General features: G+C 36.4%; 1 protein-coding gene across 3 annotated transcripts in view; it reads left to right on the top strand.

Moving 5' to 3' along the window:
* The window catches only part of Top3alpha (topoisomerase 3-alpha), a 54635-nt gene that overhangs the window by 31145 nt on the left and 772 nt on the right, over window positions 1-22718 (top strand). Inside the window, exons 15-19 of one of the 3 annotated variants that reach the window (XM_069846136.1) lie at window positions 4092-4266; window positions 7147-7305; window positions 9807-9870; window positions 15362-15570; window positions 19998-20078. In XM_069846136.1, coding sequence (XP_069702237.1) covers window positions 4092-4266; window positions 7147-7305; window positions 9807-9870; window positions 15362-15570; window positions 19998-20078 — 688 coding nt within the window. Of the gene's footprint in view, window positions 1-4091; window positions 4267-7146; window positions 7306-9803; window positions 9871-15361; window positions 15571-19997; window positions 20079-22718 lie in introns of all 3 variants that reach the window. The other 2 variants (XM_069846135.1, XM_069846137.1) reach the window with 2 other exon arrangements.

Below are 22718 nucleotides of genomic sequence, written 5' to 3'. Positions count from 1 at the left end.
GAAGCCGGAGGGAAAAAGATCTTTGGGGAGGCCGAGACGTAGGTGGGAAGATTATATTAAAATGGATTTGAGGGATGTGGAAGCCGGAGGGAAAAAGACCTTTGGGGAGGCCGAGACGTAGGTGGGAAGATAATATTAAAATGGATTTGAGGGAGGTGGAAGCCGGAGGGAAAAAGATCTTTGGGAAGGCCGAGACGTAGGTGGGAAGATAATATTAAAATGGATTTGAGAGAGGTGGAAGCCGGAGGGAAAAAGACCTTTGGGGAGGCCGAGACGTCGGTGGGAAGATAATATTAAAATGGATTTGAGGGATGTGGAAGCCGGAGGGAAAAAGACCTTTGGGGAGGCCGAGACGTCGGTGGGAAGATAATATTAAAATGGATTTGAGGGATGTGGAAGCCGGAGGGAAAAAGACCTTTGGGAAGGCCGAGACGTCAGTGGGAAGATAATATTAAAATGGATTTGAGGGAGGTGGAAGCCGGAGGGAAAAATATCTTTGGGGAGGCTGAGACGGAGGTGGGAAGATAATATTAAAATGGATTTGAGGGAGGTGGAAGCCGGAGGGAAAAAGACCTTTAGGGAGGCCGAGACGGAGGTGGGAAGATAATATTAAAATGGATTTGAGGGATGGAAGCCGGAGGGAAAAAGACCTTTGGGGAGGCCGAAACGTCGGTGGGAAGATAATATTAAAATGGATTTGAGGGAGGTGGAAGCCGGAGGGAAAAAGACCTTTGGGGAGGCCGAGACGTAGGTGGGAAGATAATATTAAAATGGATTTGAGGGATGTGGAAGCCGTAGGGAAAAAGACCTTTGGGGAGGCCGAGACGTCGGTGGGAAGATAATATTAAAATGGATTTGAGGGATGTGGAAGCCGGAGGGAAAAAGACCTTTGGGGAGGCCGAGACGTAGCTGGGAAGATAATATTAAAATGGATTTGAGGGAGGTGGAAGCCAGAGGGAAAAGACCTTTGGGGAGGCCGAGACGGAGGTGGGAAGATAATATTAAAATGGATTTGAGGGAGGTGGAAACCGGAGAGGAAAAGACCTTTGGGGAAGCCGAGACGTAGGTGGGAAGATAATATTAAAATGGATTTAAGGGAGATGGAAGCCGGAGGGAAAAAGACCTTTGGGGAGGCCGAGACGTAGGTGGGAAGATAATATTAAAATGGATTTGAGGGATGTGGAAGCCGGAGGGAAAAAGACCTTTGGGGAGGCCGAGACGTAGGTGGGAAGATAATATTAAAATGGATTTGAGGGAGGTGGAAGCCGGAGGGAAAAAGATCTTTGGGGAGGCCGAGACGTAGGTGGGAAGATAATATTAAAATGGATTTGAGGGATGTGGAAGCCGGAGGGAAAAAGATCTTTGGGGAGGCCGAGACATAGGTGGGAAGATAATATTAAAATGGATTTGAGGGAGGTGGAAGCCGGAGGGAAAAAGACCTTTGGGGAGACCGAGATGTAGGTGGGAAGATAATATTAAAATGGATTTGAAGGAGGTGGGATATGATGGTAGGGACTGGATTAATCTTGCTCAGGATAGGGATCAATGGCGGGCTTATGTGAGGGCGGCAATGAACCTCTGGGTTCCTTAAAAGCCAGTAAGTAATTAAGTCTGTTAATTTTTATTCAACTCTATACAGAATGAGTCAAACCTAAGGGACTGGCACATTGGCACTACAGCCTGGTAAGCAGATTGAACTCATGGATAACATTTTTGCCATCTCATATCTGCAATCTGGCAAGTGATCTTTTGTATAACTGTAGTGTGTCAAAAATGCAGCACTTCTGTTCTTGCATCACGCATGATGTCATTCTTTCACACCCAGTTATAATATTACCTTTTCATCATCATCATCAGCCATACAGATTATAGTCCCAGGAGGACTGTTACGATCCTCAAAAGTTTTCAGCCCATCTCTTCATTGGACATCCAGTAGATCTCCTGCCTCTAGATTGGTAATGCAGAACTGCACGAGGGATTCTAGTCCTAGACATATGCCTCACATGCTGACGCCAGTTATCTTGATAGTTACATATGCCTGGAGTATAGACACAGTTTAGTATATACAGTTGCGAAGCTCAATACTTACTAAATATGCAAACATAGACAGTTGAAATATGCATCCATAGATAGTTGCTAGTCACCAGGATCTCTACTATCGCCTCATCACAGACTCTTTCCCCTAGAAGACGATAAAATGTATTGTACTTTTGATATTGTGTTCTTTTGAAAAATTAACACCTTCCTTCCACTATTGAAATACGAAATACATAAGCTTTATATATTATTTTCATGAAGTATATATTATATTTTATAAACTCACCTTCCTGGATCTTTCGGAAGGATAACTCTGACCTCTTTTTCTTAGAATTTATAGTGCAACAAACGTCTCCTTGTCCCATATTATTACTCAAATTATTGTATTTTGACCATTTACAGTTATTACAACCGATAATGAACATTTCACAGTTTACACAACTTTTCACAACAATGCGAAATACGGCACAGTCAATGCCTTTTCGATCTAGACCAGGCCGTAATATGTGTTCGGGTTTTCTATTTCAGTGTATGGAGCTCATATTATAACATTATTGCGTATCATAGATAAGTTTTATTTAGTGTAATGTGTCCATGAGTTCCCTTTACTTCTTGTTGCATAATATGTTGCAGAAATAATTACAAAACTGTGTTATTTAATGTGAAGAGAATTTTACATGTTAACATAATCTTTTCGCATCAACATTTTAAGTTTAGAATGGAAGCTATTTTGAGGTTTAATAAAAAAAAAATTATATTGTGATTTTAATATAGCACATCTACCTTCCTTGATAAAGACAAAAAATTTATCATACCACTCCTATGAAATTAGTGTACGTATGATTGTTACTTCGTCTCTTAGGTAGTAGATAAATACAATAATTCAATACTCAATTGTAGTATTAAAATGCAGACAAATTGAATGTGCGGAGTATTATACATGACATTATGCTTAATTATAATGTATAATTGCGAATTTAGGAATATAAGATATAGTAAACATAACCTATAATATTTCCATATGAATGGCAGGGCATTGGAGATCACTAAATTTAGACAGAAATGGGCAACTGGTACAGTAAACATAACCTATAATTTCAACATATCTAAATATTCGTGCGGTGCAATTGAAAATTATTGAATCGTGCATAAATTAATGTACAATAATTTCGCAATATTTAATCGAAAAAAAGGCAGGTAAGTCTATTACCCATACGAACAACGTATTTTTCACACCAAAAATAATATTACACCTTAACTCGCAAGCAATTATGTCTGAAGTGTCTCCTAATCATTGTTTTAAATTTTATTAATGCAATTACACTACATTTTAGAGAAATATATGTTACTCTTTCTGCATTCCAACTAATTTATATGGTTGAAACACCGCCCTTCGTGATCGGGTTAACCGAGTCACATGGTCTACCTTACAGCCTGTATTAGATCACGATGCCAGTGACACAGTCTATTGTTCCTAGTACACACAGCATTCCAAGCGGCTAGCAACTATCGCGAGAAATGCAAAAAATTACCCCAAGCTTCGCGACTGTATATATTAGACTGTGGTATAGAGTTCATTTCAAGTTCCTTTAAGATGTCTTCATTTATTTTATGGTCCCACTAAGTATAGCCAGCTGTTCGGTGCATGAATCTCACTTCACTAGCAGTGATTCTACTTGCGTCACATTCCATAACCTCTCCTACCCAAATCCCAACCTCACCTTCCCGTGGTGCAACCTGTTGTAATGAATGAGACTCTGGGACCGAATCATGGCAGTATAACCATTCCACCTTATACTGAGGAAATGCAGAATACATTAGCTTGTCCAAAAGCTATGAGGTGGCAACCCCACCACTGGACTTATCTCCTCCTTGCTAGCAACTAGTTGGAGGGAAATTCTAACATGCTTGCAAGTTTACAAAAAGATATAGCCAGACGGATTCTCAATATTACGTGTTAAAGCAGAAATTAAAGGCTTATATAATAATGATTTGAATTTAAAAATCTTTTTGAATTGATGTGTAATTTAAAAACGATCTTACTGCTGTTACAGAATTCATTTGGGATTTCCAATCACAATAGTAGAGCTGGGACTTCCTCTGCTACTTCAGGAAATTCTAGTATACCTGGAATAGCAAGAAGCAATAACCACCACGATGATGCTATTGTATGCAACTGCAATGTTGATGCTCTTCTTCTGACTGTGAGAAAAGAAGGCCCTAATAAAGGTGGGTTCAGTGTTGAATTCCAAGAAAATTAGTTTCTAGTTATATATGATACATTTGATGATGACAAAAACATCCAAATTTTTTAAGTTAATGTGGTTTTACATGCAAAACATGTTGTTATGTTGTACAGTTTACTGACCTCTATTACCTGTTAGTTAAATATTGATTACGTGACATAACATTGAATTGAAATTTCTTTTGTGCGAGATCGTGCATATTTGCTTGCTTTCCGCACAAAACCAATATGCGGTAAGTGTGAAATACCACATTCAGTATTCCCAACGTAACACACATAACAATTTCCCTATTCTTACCGCTTAAGCGTCATATTCATTTTACTGCTTTAGGCTTTTAACATATTATTTTTAAAGACGTTCAATATAGTAATAATTATAAATTGGAAACTTACCACTGCAATTTCACCTAAATTGCACTGTTAATTATTGTTTTTAAATATTTGCAAAAATTAAGTAAACTCTACAACACCACTAAAGTTACTGCATTTGTAATGCAAGTAACATTAAGGAAGCCGTGAAAAAATCAACAAGATTCCAGACTCATCATAGACTGGGGGAAAAAAAAGACAGACGTATATCACGGCCTGCTGCAGTATAGTAAACTCAGAAAACATTTTATAGGAACAATGTTGAAGATAGATATATTTGTTTTCCAAAGTTGCTGTCATTGAACAGAAACCAAGATGGAGATTTTATTGCAACTAATTAGAAATTCCTCTTTCAGGTATGTAATAAACGATCTTCGCACAAAATAATGTACGATACACGAGCAGTATGTTTGTTTTCATGTTCTCGGAAATTAAAAAAGCTCAACTACGCTTCGCTTTTTCAATCTTTTCCTCAAACATGAAAACGTCAACATACCGCTCTTGTAACGCATATTACTATTGTGCTTCTATTTTAAGTCAACTGGTTGTTAGACTTTTTGGAATCTTGGCAACACAACAAACTATAGAAAACCAAAATGAATCACTTTAATAAGCTTTCCTCATTTCTAAAGATGAATCTTGTCGTAGCATCACTTACATAGATTAATTACCTCCTTGGCCAAAATACCTACCATTATTAACTCAATAGAAATAGTTGAAGATCAGACACCAAGCACCAAACAGAAAACATATCATCTTGTGCCATATGTTCAACTGTTTTTGTTTGAATTAGCATTGCTCTGAAGTTTAGTCCAAAATGGTTAAAACTGAGCTAAATGTTAAGGTCGAAATGAAATTTCTAAAGTACTTGGGTTCAATCAGTTGTACTGTTTCGAGAGACATGGGATCTGAACGTAAAGGTTAAGTTGAAAACTGTAAATTACAGTACTGCATAACTGTAGACCTAGAATAAAATTGCATGGCACAGTACTGTATTTTCCTTGTTTTCCGGAACCCATTGTGCAACAGCAGCACTTAGCGATAATAGTCATGATATTGTCACTCGAATGAAACTTTTACATGCTGTAGGAACAGAAAATTTCACACTTTCCTCTTTAGACTCATCCAACACCCCTTCAAAACGAGCGACTTCAAATGGTAAATTTAAAGATATTGTCTCTGCACATTTTTGCAAGGCCCAAGTGATAGCTTGCCAATGATACCTGATCTATTCCAAGGACATAACGGGGTTTTCTGTCAATGTTTTCACGTGTGAACAATGTAAAGAATAAACACAATATGCGGCATGTGCAATCCACGAAACCTACTCACATCTTTGGCTGACTCTTCCCTTTCGAATGAATGACTATAATTTTTATTTTTTTCGGTTATTTGGGTGCCGGAAACGAGGAATTTTACTGTATATCAATATTTGTAAAAAGAGTGTGTTATTCTTTATAGAATATGGAGGTAAAATCGTATTACGGCAAACGCTAAGCTCCGCCCATGACCCCTTTCCACTTTTCCCCTACAAGCTCACCACACACTCTAGGGGGAAAGAGTGGAAATAGGGGTTAGGGTGGGGGTGACATCTAGTGGAGGAAAGTGGAACAAAAAGAGTAAATGCGACATCTACGAAGGAAAAGAGGAACTTTGTCCTGTCTCTCTCTCCAGCCTCTCCTTCTCTGTTCCTTGCTTCATGTCTCTCTCTTTTTTTTTTTTCTTATGACTTCGCAGAGGGTAAGATTCGATCCAAGTAAGTTCGTAACTAAATGCTAAATGTACGCACGCTTTTTGGTCATGCTTTAGACCTCTCAGCTACTGAGGCGAGTTGGAGGTAGAAGGGAAAATGAATCTATTTATGTTTAAGGGAACTGCCATAACGTATTGCAGAAATGCATGTGTTGGAGCATGATGTACTCCTAAACTTCATCTCTCAAACTTATGACTCTACGCAACATCCAAGTCCTGCAGAGAAGTTTGTGGCGTGGTAATGGAAAGGCGTAAAGGGAAATTAGGTGGAGTAGGACATGAAGTGGAGATCGATGAATCCATATTCGGGAAGAGGAAGTATCACAGAGGTAAACGTGTCGAGAGCCAGTGGGTGTTTGCTCTAATGCGCCCCAATTTTGTTAGTATGTGTTATGAAATACGTGCGAGACGAGGCGGTAGGCAGTGATCCATCGAAGCGGGACAGATAGTAGAGAGAGGGAGAGAGCAGGCGAGCGAGATGCCGAGCGGTGAGGGTGGGGATAACTTCCCCTACTGGCGTTCGCCATATTACATTTTCACCAATATGGAATTAAAACCAATTATAAAATATTAAGTGTTTTGTTCGAATTTACATCACTGTTTAAAATCGATTAAAATTCGATTAATTAGTCAATTGATCAATTGAAGACTGGGTAACCAATCAAAATTTTTAGTCGATAGACAGCTCTAATAAAATTAATATTAATGAATTGTGTGTATTGATTTTCACTGAACTGTTTCAGGCCGACAGTTCTACAAGTGCGGAAATCAACAAGGCCAAAGCTGTAATTACTTCATGTGGGCAGATAATACAGAGAATAGTCCATCTATCTCTAGGTTTGAAAATACTAATATGTCAACTACAAACAATGCCCCTTCAAGTTCTTACAGAGGAATTCAAAGTAAGTGGTGTATTTCTTTCCCTCAGGATTATCTTTTAATTTTTTGTGCAGTAAAGAAAAATGCCTTGACAGTTCATGTGTTTCTTTGTAAAAATATCATATGCTGGTAAAAGTTTTCAAAACAAACAATTTAAGAAAAGGAACTCAATTCCAATTATGGTCCTGTTATAAGAGACCCAATCCATACAAAAGTGTGTATAGCAAATGGAATTTATTATGCCTGACAGAGTATTATCTCATCTCCATGTCATGCTTTTAGACAATGCACAGTGTAAACTGGTACCCAAATACTAAGGCCATTTGCCCTGTATTCCTGACTTTTGTTTGATGTCTTCATACATTGATAGTTTCTTGCCTAAGGGCAGGTCTTTCACTGCAAACCCAGCATTTTCCAATATTTCCTATTTTCTGCCTTCCTCTTGGTCTCCACATACAAACCACGTATCTTGGTGTTCTATATATCTTCTTTAGCCCCAAACTTTTCTCCTGTTCACCATTCTTTCTAGTGCATCCTTCAGTAGGCAGTTTCTTCTTAGCCAGTGACCCATCCAATTTCTTTTTCTCTTCCTGATCAGTTTCAGCATCATTCTTTCTTCATCCACTCTTCCTAGCACGGCTTCATTTCTTATTCTGTCTGTCCATTTCACATGCTCCATTCTTCTCCATATCCACATTTCAAATGCTTCTAGCCGTTTCTCTTCACTTCTTCATAACATCCATGTTTCTGCCCCATACAATACCACACTCCACACACAGCACTTCACTAGTCTCTTCCTTAATTCGGACCCCAGCGTGGAGGTGAGGAAAGTGAATTTGACTAATTAGGCTCTCCGGACTTCACTGAAATTCACAGCAAGGGTTAAATATTAACTCTATCAGAAGTTTTTGACCCGATTAGAGACTGGGAAATCCCTTTGTCCCCATGATGTAAATGATTTTTACTTAGTATAATTTGTTTATTGAAATTTATAGGCAATATAGTTTTGCACACGGTGGTGGTGGTGGTTGTTGTTTGCTTGATGATGATGATGATGATGATGATGATGATAGTAATAATAATACCCCATACTAAACTGAAAGGCTATCAACATTTCAGATAAAAGTGTTAATAACATCATAGACATTTGAATAATTTAAAGGGAAAAATTGTTCCGGGGCGGGTATCAATCCCGGGACCTTTGGCTGAATGCACCAACGCTCTACCGACTGAGCTACCCAGGAACTTCACCCGACACCATCTCAATTTTTCCCTTTGTATTCTCGAGTGGGTTGACAAGATGCCAGATCCCACATCGAGTGCACACAAACTCTGTGTGACTTGAAATTGTGTTAACGTACCTACAGTAACGTATATATTATGCAAATCTAGCTTTTAGATGAAGCTCCCTATGAAGCAAAAGGGAAAAATTGTTCCGGGTATCGATCCCGGGACCTTTGGCTGAATATATCAATGCTCTACTGACTGAGCTACCCAAGAACTTCACCCGACACCTCAGTTTTTCCCTTTATTTCCACACACCTCGAGTGGGCTGACAAGACACCAGATCCTACAGATGTCAAAGGTCCCGGGATCGATATCCGGCCCCGGGACAATTTTTCCCTTTATATTATTCAAGTCTATTTCACATGGAGCTTTACCTGAAAGCTAGATTTGTATCATAGACGTTTACTGGCATATTATAAAATAAATGGGGAAAATTCAATTTTCTGAACATTTGATTGATTGATTAATTATGATAATATTAATTTATTTGAATACAGATTAACCTCTCTAGTAGTAAAATCGTAAATGCGTGGTACAGTTCAAGAAATTTATCAAAATTAATATATACAGTAATATCACAGTCTAGTATATATAGTCACGAAGCTCAATACGTAGGAAATATGCTTCCATAGTTGCTAACCACTATAGTCCCATCGCTCTAATTTCCGGCAGCCAATCGCGTTGCAGGTCGGCTACATTTAAACGTGTGCGTCTTGTGATTCGCTGATTCATTTCTTAAGACTCGATAAATACTTAATATAATCGCCAGCCATTTTAGCTCTTTTTTTGGCGTTCGCAGAAAGCACACGAAGACGTTATTTGCCGCTCAATTATTTGCTGAATTACATTGCGTTTGATTTATTATCATAGGAGCTACGACATGATAATGTTTAACGGTGTGGCAAATAGATTCCTCGTATGGTAGCTCGGCAATGTGAGAACAAAAATGGCAAACGATACTACCTACCTGCTACTACTACTAGTAGGCTTTATAGAGCCTTCACTTTCTAAGACGTAAGCAAAGGGGTGGAGTCAAGCCGGAAATAACAGCGTCGGGACTATAGGATCGCTACTATCGCCTCATCACAGACAATGAGAAATAGTACCTGCACAGTCTATTGTTCCTAGTATCCTCATCAACTCAAGCTTCGTGACTGTATGTACTAGACTGTGGTTATGTCTCGTGTGTTTGCTTTGTTCATCAATAAAGGGAATTGGTTATTTTCTGTTTCAGTAGGAAATAATGATGCTGGCAATGAATGGGACGAAGTTAGCTGTAATTGTGGAATTGCAGCTAGAAGGTATGATATGTTGTTAACTAATGCTGAGTTCTTGGCTATAAAGCCATTAATCCTCTTGCTCTCTCACACACTGGGTTTAGAGGAAAGGGCTGGCTGGACATAGCTGAAACAGATTCTGACCCATTTCTTTCTGAAGATTGCACAATGAACAAAGTGGTGAAGAAATATTTCCAATTTTGTTCAAGTGTTCTGACAAACAGTCATGCCCTGTGAGTAATTAGTTGACATGTGGAGTTTTGTAAGATATTAGTTGCCTTCTTAGCAAGACAGTTAACAACTTTATTCCCAGATAATCCACAGTCTGCCAGTACCCAACGAAAAACTATGCCTTTGTTAAGCTTAAGTTATTTTAAATGAAAATAAGTATCATAAATCCTTCAATAACAGTCTATTTTTAACCTAATGAGTAGTACAAGAAATTACATTAGGTTATGCAAATCCAGTCTTTCAGGTGAAGCTCCCTGTAAAGCAGATTTGAATAATTTGAAGGGAAAAATTGTTCCGGGGCTGGGTATCGATCCCGGGACCTCTGGTTGAACGTACCAGCGCTCTCCCAACTGAGCTACCCGGGAACTCTACCCGACACCGTCTCAACTTTTCCCTTTATATCCACACAACTCGCATGGGCTGACGAAACGCCAGAGACCCACATCAAGTGCACACAAACTCTGTGTGACTTGGAATTGTGGTTTTCTGTTATCATACACAGTGACGTATATATTATGCAAATCCAGTCTTTCAGGTGAAGCTCCCTGTAAAGCAGATTTGAATAATTTGAAGGGAAAAATTGTTCCGGGGCCGGGTATCGATCCCGGGACCTCTGGTTGAATGTACCAGCGCTCTCCCAACTGAGCTACCCGGGAACTCTACCCGACACCGTCTCAACTTTTCCCTTTATATCCACACAACTCGCATGGGCTGACGAAATGCCAGAGACCCACATCAAGTGCACACAAACTCTGTGTGACTTGGAATTGTGGTTTTCTGTTATCATACACAGTGACGTATATATTATGCAAATCCAGTCTTTCAGGTGAAGCTGCCTGTAAAGCAGATTTGAATAATTTGAAGGGAAAAATTGTTCCGGGGCCGGGTATCGATCCCGGGACCTCTGGTTGAACGTACCAGCGCTCTCCCAACTGAGCTACCCAGGAACTCTACCCGACACCGTCTCAACTTTTCCCTTTATATCCACACAACTCGCATGGGCTGACGAAACGCCAGAGACCCACATCGAGTGCACACAAACTCTGTGTGACTTGGAATTGTGGTTTTCTGTTAACGTACACAGTGACGTATATATTATGCAAATCCAGTCTTTCAGGTGAAGCTGCCTGTAAAGCAGATTTGAATAATTTGAAGGGAAAAATTGTTCCGGGGCCGGGTATCGATCCCGGGACCTCTGGTTGAATGTACCAGCGCTCTCCCAACTGAGCTACCCAGGAACTCTACCCGACACCGTCTCAGCTTTTCCCTTTATATCCACACAACTCGCATGGGCTGACGAAACGCCAGAGACCCACATCGAGTGCACACAAACTCTGTGTGACTTGGAATTGTGGTTTTCTGTTAATGTACACAGTGACGTATATATTATGCAAATCCAGTCTTTCAGGTGAAGCTCCCTGTAAAGCAGATTTGAATAATTTGAAGGGAAAAATTGTTCCGGGGCCGGGTATCGATCCCGGGACCTCTGGTTGAATGTACCAGCGCTCTCCCAACTGAGCTACCCAGGAACTCTACCCGACACCGTCTCAGCTTTTCCCTTTATATCCACACAACTCGCATGGGCTGACGAAACGCCAGAGACCCACATCGAGTGCACACAAACTCTGTGTGACTTGGAATTGTGGTTTTCTGTTAATGTACACAGTGACGTATATATTATGCAAATCCAGTCTTTCAGGTGAAGCTCCCTGTAAAGCAGATTTGAATAATTTGAAGGGAAAAATTGTTCCGGGGCCGGGTATCGATCCCGGGACCTCTGGTTGAATGTACCAGCGCTCTCCCAACTGAGCTACCCGGGAACTCTACCCGACACCGTCTCAGCTTTTCCCTTTATATCCACACAACTCGCGTGGGCTGACGAAATGCATTATTCAAATTATACATTGGGTTATACGCATAAAATATATGACTAGCGCTTTCGCCAATTGGATGGCATCTTCAGGTCTAATTAGCATATTATGATGCTTTTTACATAAAGACATAGATGAAATGCAACAAATAAAAAGTGATAAAATACATGTCGTGAGAAAAATTAAAATATTAAAATAACTGCACAAACAGAAGCCAAAGTGAAATAATGACTTGAAAACAGGCGTGGTGGTTGTAGTAATTCAACCTCTATAAAGTCTAGATATTAAATTACAGAATCTATGCCTTGAATAAAAGTCTGCAAAAACATATATGAACCGATTATTTTTGAAAGGGCACATGTCCACTTTTGTCAATTTTACAGGAGAAGCAAAAAACTGTTTATTTTGCTAATGGTACTTTGTAGTGTAATCAGATATTTTTTATTCGACGACAAAGGTGCAAAGTTACATTTATATGCATAAACTACTGGCAACATCACTAAAACTTAACTGTAAAAACATAATATTTATGATGGACTTGTGCCCTTTCAATAATAAACAGTAAGTAAAACATAATGAAATGAATTTTTATGTCCTTAAATGTGTTTGAATTATTATTGACTAACAAATACTTAGGAATTTAACTGTTAAGTACATTATTTTGCTAAGGCAATATCTCTTATTTCTGAAATAAAGCATTTTAAAAGCATAAAAGCTTTTAAGTTCCTTCATTAAACACTTCCTCTGAAGTTTTCAGTCATCTTCATTGTTTTTCCTTCTATCGGCCACTGAAGAATTTCTTCATAAAATTGAAGATATTCAGAAAGTACATACTGCATAACTTTGCTGACATCTTCAACTTTCTTCTTACGTATTGAAACTTTTCCATAATGTGATTTAATTTCAACTAATTTCAAGTCATTAGGAGACATCCCATTAGTTCTCTGCAGTAACTTGAATGTGTGTATCATTATTTCGTCAATATATTCATATGCAGCCTTTATAACTGGGGACTTAGCATCAAAAACCATCACTGAATATTGTAAAATTTGAAAGTATATTTTCTGATCTTTTGGCGCTCGTTTTCCTAATGATTCAACTATGCGCCATTTTGTAACTGTTGTAAACAAAGATTTTATATTGTACATCATGCAAAGAATGATGGGAAAATGAGAAAGTTTGTCAGTGATAGGTCACATGTCCTGGACACGTGCCCTTTCAATAATAAACAGAAACTTCTTTATATATAAATAAATCCCACAAGGGTAGCTGCCCTTCAGTAAGGGTTGTCAAAAGATACAGCATACTAAACAAATAAAATAAAAATAAACATTTCCGTTATCACTATATACGATTTTTATTTTCAAATGGAAGCTACCCTTGGGAAAGTACATTCATTCAATAATTATTACATTCTGTAGAGTGGACATATTTGTGCCTTTTCTTCAGTAAACGGTGCACTACACTAAGAAGAATATGAAGGTAGTCATAACTCAATTTGTCAAAAAAGTGGACATGTGATCTTTCAATAATGATCGATTCATATGCAGCTTATGAAATATAAAAGAGACTGTTAAAAGGGTAAAAAGTTGCAACAGCCATCACGACGCATAGAATGGTAGCGTGTTGTGAATCTGTAAGAATGAATAAGAGATGTTTTAGTAAAGAAAAATAGACCTATACGGTTCAAAAGAAAATTATGTAGCGATAAAACACTTACGAAATTTTTGAAGCCATGGAAAGATTCGATGTTACATGGCCGGTTGCGTGGTGTTGACTGGTGCAATGACATATAAAAGAATCACATCATGACGTAAGTGGATGGGGGTACATGTTGCAGCAAGAAGAGTTCCCATTGACCAATTTGAATAAAGAGTTATTAGGATTAGGTAATTGTTCATTAAGTAACGAAATGTTATTACTAAGTGATTTAGCTATATAAAATTCTTCTGCAACTAAATTAATGTTCCCGTTGTTGATAGGTTTTGAAAAAACTTAAAAAAATTGTCTGATGCTTTACAAATTTTAAAACCTTCTTTACTAAAACATCTCTTATTGATTCTTACAGATTCACAACACGCTACCATTCTATGCGTCGTGATGACTGTTGCAACTTTTTACCCTTTTAACCGTCTCTTTTATATTTCATAATCTGCACACATGTTTTTGCAGACTTTTATTCAAGGCATAGATTCTGTAATTTAATATCTAGACTTTATAGAGGTTGAATTACTACAACCACCACGCCTGTTTTCAAGTCATTATTTCACTTTGCCTTCTGTTTGTGCAGTTATTTTAATATTGTAAATTTTCTCATGTCATGTATTTTATCACTTTTTATTTGTTGCATTTCATCTATGTGTTTATGTAAAAAGCATCATGATATGCTAATTAGACCTGAAGATGCCATCCAATTGACGAAAGCGCTAGTCATATATTTTATGTCTCTAAACACACACCTTCATCTCAAACACCAGAAATAACTAAAATGCTCTCTCAATATCACTCAATAAAAGAATTGTATTCCAATGGATACCATCCCATTGTGGAATCCTGGGAAACGAGAATGCGGATGCTTTAGCACTGCTACTTACAGACCTGTTACTAAATCTACGTATTACTCTGTGAAAAGATTTATTAAATCTACATACTTAGACTTCAACCAACAAAATTTGGTAACTCAATCCCAAGGGAAAAAATGGTACTGTCTGCATCAAAATCCACAGTTAATTCCCGATTTACCACGAAAATCGTCTGTAGCTGCATTTAGATTGGCAACAGGCCATGATTGTTTGGCCAAACACTTGCATAGAATTGGAATATATCAGTCCCCTAACTGCCCATTGTGCAACTCAAACCAAGAAATGGATTCGGAACACCTCAAAATCTGTGCTTCAGTGGCTGGTCATGATAATATCTTTGAAAAATATTGGAGTGCAAGAGGTCAAATGACTTTATTGTCAAGCGCCTGGCATTAGAAAACAACAACATATTTTATGTGTATAACCTAATGTAATTTCATGTACTACTCGTTAGGTTAAAAATAGACAGTTATTGAAGGATTTATGTTACCTATGTTCATTTACATGTTAACTTGTCGGACCAACATGGCTTTTAAATTAAGTTATTTTGTTATCTCGTTCATCTAGTAGCAACACACACATGGGATAAATTGGCGATACATGCAGTTACGTTGAAAATAACCGTACAGGTTTTTTCTATAAGAGTGAAATGCTGCGAGAAAGAATTTGAGCTCACCTATGAACATAATTTCTTAAGTCCCATGGCATTTATAAGAAACATAGGCTAACTACATTGGTCTTGAATAGTTTGTCTCTGTTAGAAGTGTCGAGAGGAATAAATACAACATAGTTGGTATAGTTGTCAGTGAAATTTGCTTCGTGTGTTGACAGGCTCACTGTGCAGAAAGAAGGCCCAAATAAAGGACGTCAATTTTATGCATGTGCCAAACCACAAACTGAACGATGCAATTTCTTCAAATGGGCAGATGATAATAGTGGGGGTGAAGGAGGAGGAAGTTTTGGTGGTGGTGGTGGTGGAGGTGGCGGTGGTGGAAGAGGAAGAGGAGGTTGGAGTTCGACATCTAGAGGGCGGGGCTCAGGTATATGTGTACTGCTTTATTCGTTAGTAAAACTGTTATACATATAGGCTACTATGTTTACAGCAAAGTTGGAAGTGCTGAGGTGTTGTATACTTTAAGCCTTGATCTTCTTTTAATTTGATTCGTAAAGCTGCTTCTACACGATCAAATTTGCGTCAAATTCAATGTTTCACAAGAATTCAAGACTTGCCAATACTTTACAATTTAATACCCATCTTTGTTCCGATAAGTTGTATTGATTTATCAATGTTTTTTCATAAAAGACCGTGATAAACTTATCTGATTTAATAGTGCAATGTTTTTTTATTTCATTTCTTGATTAACGTTTTCTGTCATCTTCAGATCATTATTACCTCTAAATTGAACAGTTACATTGAAATACAATGGGTTACGTTAAACCATATTATGTTAAAAGTATAAAATTATATAAAATAATGCAGAGGATATCATAAAAACATTAATGTATATACATATTTAAAAACTGTTATAATATTAAGATTAGAAGTAGGTCTAATGTGAAAGTTACTTTGTGGAGTGTACAGTCTTACTCTTCCTTTCGAATGTGAAAAGGTATTTTTTTTTTCAAATGTGAAAAGGTATCCTATAACTATTTTACATAATAACTGTCATGAAGTCTGCATTACAACTGCACAGTAAGATATCTTGTAAATGCAGACTTCATGACAGTTATTATGTAAAATAATTATAGGATACCTTTTCACATTTGAAAGGAAGCACAAGACTGTACACTCTGCAAAATAACTTTCACATTAGACTTACTTCTAATCTTCATATTTTAATAGTTTTTAAATATGTGTATACATTAATGTTTTTATGATATCCTTTGCATGATTTTATATAATTTTATGATTTAAACATAATATGGTTTAATGTAACCCATTGTATTTCAATGCAACTGTTCAATTTAGAGGTAATAATGATCTGAAGATGGTTTTTTATCAAACCGAAAACATTAATCGAGAAATGAAATAAAAAAACATTGCACTATTAAATCAGATAAGTTTATGATGGTCTTTTATGAAAAAACATTGATAAAAATACTTTACAAGTTTTATTGTGAAATCACTTACAGTACTTTAAAAGCCTTTGTCTTTAAAGTAAGCAAGAAATCATCAATCTCATGGTCCAGTGGTCCCAGGTTCGATTCCTGGTTAGAGCACAGAAGTTTTCTTTTAAAGGGAATTGTTCCTGTGTTCGTCCGTGGTCTCTAATTTAGGTTAAGTATAGATTTAAGACCTCTTCTAGCGCCACATAATCATACATACTGGTCATCCTATCAGATCATCGGGATAATATAACTCTGCCTTCCAAATGCCCCAACCTCAAAAGTGAGTTACACATAAGCCACTACTAGGAGAGAAGACCAGAAATGTCGAAATACAATCTGGTGGCATTAGAAAAAAGAAGTTCTAATTGGTAAAAGAATTGACCAGTGGCATTTGGAAATATTATGGTGCCAAGAACCACAAAAGGTATGACATCCTGGCCGAGGAAAGTTGTTTGCAAGTTAATTCCAGATGAATTAAACCCATTTGGTTCTGTGGAATAGCACAATTCAAATTCAAATTCAAATTTATTTACAATTTACATTTGAATTGAATACATGTGAATAGATACCCGAAATGAGCATAATGCTCGTGCTCGGGTACAGTCCAGTAGTCTACATAAATTTTACAGGGTTCAAATAATAATGCTGATGATATAAATAATAATAACAATAATAATACTAATAATAATAATAATAATAATAATAATAGAATAATCGTGACAGAAATTATACAAAGTTTGTAATACAAAATAATTCATTAATAATAATAATAATAATAATAATAATAATAATAATAATAATAGTGATAAAACAAAAATATTTACAATAATAAAATAAATACTAAGACGGATAAAATAGAATATAAAACCACTAGCGAGAGTTAACACAACTTAAATAAGCATATAATAACCGGAAAAACTGCCAAACTCGAAAATCAACAGAAAAGTTCGTTGTATCGCAGACGACAGCAACCGCCGTATTGACATTGTGTTGTGCATTAATGGTAGTAGTGGGGAGCTGAAAGTCTACGTAACTGCCGTTCTCTTCGAATCTTCTCGTAAAATCATGGGAAGTTAATGCTGAAAAAACAAAATGTCTACGAGTCAAACTGTTCATTATTACCAGGATAAATTCAAATAATACTGAAATATATTAATCGAGTTTCAGTTATAGATCTCCCCTTTTGTGCAAGAGGTATCATATCAAAATATTTTATGAATGGCGGGGAAAATATAAATTTCAATAACTTTCTAGTGACAAGATATAGTGATAAGTACAATCAAGTGTATCTGTGGCGATGGTAAGGAATCATTTATTGGAGATATACACTGTTATTAATTAAGAAAATGATCTATTTATATTTATTACAATGTTTTATCTTATAGGGTACATGCATCAGATAAATACAATAAAAATTAGTACCATATAATGCTAGTAACACTTAAAAAAATTATAATAAAATGTATCAAATATCATACAAACATTTTCACTTTATTTTTAAACTTAAGAATGTGTAAATTGCTTAGGTCTGGATTATTTTTCAATACTGAATTGTATAGTCTTGGTCCATAATTCCTACTGTGTCTTAATCCAGCTGTAGTGTGGCATTAAATGAACAATTAAATGAATAACAATAATGTGTATTAGGAAATTGCAAGGCAGATATCTCAAGTTGAGTCCTAGTACATGTATTTTTTGAATGAAGATTCTAACCTATAATTCTAGGCAAATACAAGTGGTAAATATTTTGTTTTAAAATAATATGCAATTCTCCAATAATATGCAATATTTGATAGATAACGTATTAGGTTACAATGAACTTGAAACACTTCTTTAAAATCTTGTCAAATCCTTATAGCAATACGAAAGTCTTTGACAAATCTTTTTCATTAGTGATCAATATTTGACGATCTTTGAGAAGTTTTCTTGTGAAGCATTGAATTGGAAGAAAAATGTTATTGTGTACAAGCACCTTAAAATATGATTATATGAACATTGAAAATTCAACATCAACAGAATACTTTCATATGTGCCTCTTCTTATTTTTTGCAATGAAACTGTTAGTGACAAATATTTCATGTTAAGGAATTACTGTCGACTGATAGGTTGCTAATGCATTAATTATTGAAGTTCATAACTTTGTTACGATGTCTGCTAGCTTTACACAATGGAATAATTGAGTAGTATGAAAATAATCCTCGTCAGAAATACATTTTGCTCGCTGCTGTCTGTTTCATAGACAGAGTTCTTTTATATGCTTTACTATCTTTATACTGGTGACAGACTACAGTCACTAATCGCGATTATCGACCTAATCGCGATTGGTTTGTACTGTGTGACTGTCCCGATCGCGATCAGGAGCTGAATCCTGTTTCCAGAACAAGATAATCACGCTGAGGCATGGCCCAGTGGACGAAAGTAACATTTTAGTAATCTTTGGTTTCGAATCACCTTGATTTATATTATTTAGGAAGTCGTGATAGCTTCGCCTGTTGAATTTTGTTACCCCTTCCATTGTATTATATGAAATAGAAACGAAAATGAATGGCTAGAAAATTAATTTGGCTCCTATTAGACGTAATGAAGAAATTTAATGAAGATGTGAGAAAAGTAAAAAGAAATATATTAACAAATGACAGACGAATATATATATATATATATGTATATATATATAGGGAGAGAGAGAGAGAGAGAGAGAGAGCAATAGAAGACTGCTAAAAGATGTTTCATTTCAATAAATAATGGATTACAAACTGGAACTGGTTTCTTTTTCAGATTTTCAATTTCAGTCTCCATTACGACGCTAGCGTTGAGGTTAGGGTTGATTTTAAAAAATATGTTTTATTACAAAATAATATAAATTTTTTGCATGATGCTATAAATTTTATAGGTTATAAAATCTCTTTTCAAAATAATATAAATAGTAATGATATAAATTGTATCAGCTTACATTGTAAAGCATAGAACAATTTTAACAAATAAATTCCCATATCACACTGCAAGAAACAACAAAAAAGAAAAAGGAAAAAAAAAAAACAATGAACAAACATCAAAAGAAATTATGAACTTTAGGTGTTGTCCAGAAGGGAAACAAACATATACGTATGTACAGAGAGAAAATTGTTTCCTCAATGGTAATTCAGCTGTTGACCATACGGGACCAAGCGTGACCTAGTGTGTCACCACATTTTCGGTAATCGCGATAATGCTGATCGCGATTAGCGACTATAGTCTGTTACCAGTAACTTTCATAATCCTAATTACATACATGTGTTATTTGACTATCGCTATGAAATACATAAAGTGATGTGAAGTTGTTTAACCTTTATTTTTACAAAACCTATTTCATTATTTTTAGCCCAGCATGGTACAAAACGACCAGGACAGGCTTCCACAGAACCAGCTAAGAGGAAAAAGTGTGGACTATGTAGACAAGAAGGTAATAACAGCCTCCTTAGTCATATACCGTATTTACTCGCGTAATTTTCCTCCTCGAGTAATTATTCACTCTCCTCCCACCCCAAGATTTTTAGGACGTTCTTTCTTTAGAATTTTATTTTCTTCATGTAATTTCTCCCTCTTACTTTAAACGAAATTTAACACACTTTTTTTTTTCAAGGGCATCTTTCGTGATGATTCCAAGTACAGTGAAACTTCCCTTAACCCTTTGAAGCGCAGTGGTTACAGTACATAACCACCTTTTAAATTTGAGTTTCCTGCCTACTTACAGTGTGATTTTTATTTCAAAACCACTGTGTTGCGTTCACTTATCCCTAGTAACTGTAGAAGAATTTAATTTTCCCTATATTTATGTTGCTCCACTAAGATGGCCGATGTTGTTGTGTATAGTTGGGGTGTGGAAGACTCGCTACGTGTTTTTATTTCAGTTGTATGCTAAAATATCACAGTTACGTAAGTTTCTATTTAGTATTATTTCTCTTTCGGTCGTTTATAACATATTTCAGTAACAAGATTGTAATTTCTTCGACACATGTGGCGTCAATATAGAAATAATGTGGTGGTTTCGTAACCACTACGCAAACAGGGTAGTTATGCTCACCATATCCAACAAAACATTCCATTTTTGTGTCAGCTTATTCATCATGGCTACAAGGAAGAGATGGTTGGTGACAATCGCAAAGTGTTTTTGACAACTTTTTCACAAGTTTGAATCTGATGATCTCTAAGGGAGCAAAATATCTATGCATGTGGTACAGTTAGACATGGGCGTATTGGTTTACCACACGATGAAAAAGAGACCGCGACATGAAATGTGGTGAGAGTGATAGCCGTACGTCATATGCTGGAGTGTCCTGGCTCAAGTGGAAGATAGAAGGTCCATTCTTTTCCTTTCTAATTACCACGCAACACATGTGAAGTGGCACTTTGCCATAATGAAACCAGAAACTGTTTCCTTTTTTCGCAATAAGTCTGAAGACATTGTGTTCTGCAGTATTGCATAGTGGTTTTACCATGAAACCACCCATTTTCTGTGTAAAAAAATGGAAGTTTTTAAACTTTTTAAAATTTCAGGTACTTCTCTTAGACAAATAAAAGTTTAATTTCATTACAAACACAATTTTTTATCTCCTTCCCAAATGCGTGCATCAAAGGGTTAATGGACACTTCCCAATAACGGACTCCTCTCAGTAGCGGACATTTTAAAATTCCCCTGCAAAATAACATTGGCCCTTATGATAAAATTCTTCCAAATAGCGGACATTCTCAATAACGGACGCGGACACTGAAATGTATCTCCCAACAACAATTAAAACTTCCAAATAACGGACAGCGTGAAAGAAAAAAATAAAAAGACTGTTGTAAATTAAACAGAATTCTTTGCAACAATCATTATCGTACATTTGAACGTTCTTGTACTTTATTGAAGGTAACCAGCACAGTTGTTAGTTGCGATACTGTACGTGAGCAGTCCGTATTTTCTTAGTTTGTCAAGTTGAGTGTTCGGAAGTACAGTTACATTAAAAATGTCACAAAAACGTAAACGTTCGTCACTAAGAAAGAAAGTGGATATTGTAAAGCATAGTGAGAAGGAGAAATTAAGTGTTGTGAGCTGGCCACAAAGTTTAATGTGGGAAAAACTCAGATTAGTGATGTTTATTTCATTTACTGGTACGATTTCTCTCTGGATGAATACTGTAAACAATCTCACTGTCTACTGTACTGTACTGTAAAATATAGTGTTGAATATGTATGAGAAATTGTAATGTACTGTATACATACTAACGATTTTCTAAATAGCGGACACTTCTCAATAACGGACATTCAATTTTTCCCCGGCGGTGTCCGCTGTTGGGAAGTTTCACTGTATAAAAAAATGATCATGGTAAACCCAAAGTCTTTTATTCATCCCTTCTGTAATATAAAATGTCTGTCCTCTGATGACAAGGAAAGTGATCTGGATTTGTTTGTGGGTTGACAATAGTGCAATGTAAAATACATGGTATTTTCTGATGTAATTGACAAATTAATTTTGATACAAATATTTTCCATGCAAAGTTTAACGTCATGATCTGAGATTAGTCAAGGTCAGGCTAAAGGCATTAGAACAGATATACAGCAGTATAAAGAAAAGCCACAAAATTGTCCATAATTACTGAAATTATATGTTTATTTGTAGCTATTTAGTATTAAACATGGAGTAATGCAAGATTGTTTGATGTTATTTAAGAACAGATTATTGTCGATATTTTGTAATTCTCACTTAATTCCTCCCTCAATTTTTCACCTCCAAATTTCGAGAAAAAAGGAAGGAAATTATGTGAGGAAATATGGTATATCTTCAAACTATTGCATAATAGTACATTATGCAACGAACCTATAATGATAGTAATTAAGAAGCGAGTATGGATGTTTATGAAACTAGCACAAGCGAGCTTCTTAATTACCATTATAGGCGAGTTTCATACGACTTTTTATGCTCGACCATAATTCTAACTTGAAATTATTCAGATGTATACATTTTATTTGTATCTGACAAGATCGGAAGTGACCTTGTTCTAGGTCGTGAATTGTGAGATGTGCGCAGACGCGAAAGTATTGATTTTTTCAGAGGAACAAT

The sequence above is a fragment of the Periplaneta americana genome, chromosome 14 (assembly GCF_040183065.1).
Source record: "Periplaneta americana isolate PAMFEO1 chromosome 14, P.americana_PAMFEO1_priV1, whole genome shotgun sequence".
Taxonomy (NCBI): Eukaryota; Metazoa; Arthropoda; class Insecta; order Blattodea; family Blattidae; genus Periplaneta; species Periplaneta americana.
Note: the sequence above shows the minus strand (reverse complement) of the source record. Positions and strands in the feature narration are given on the sequence as shown.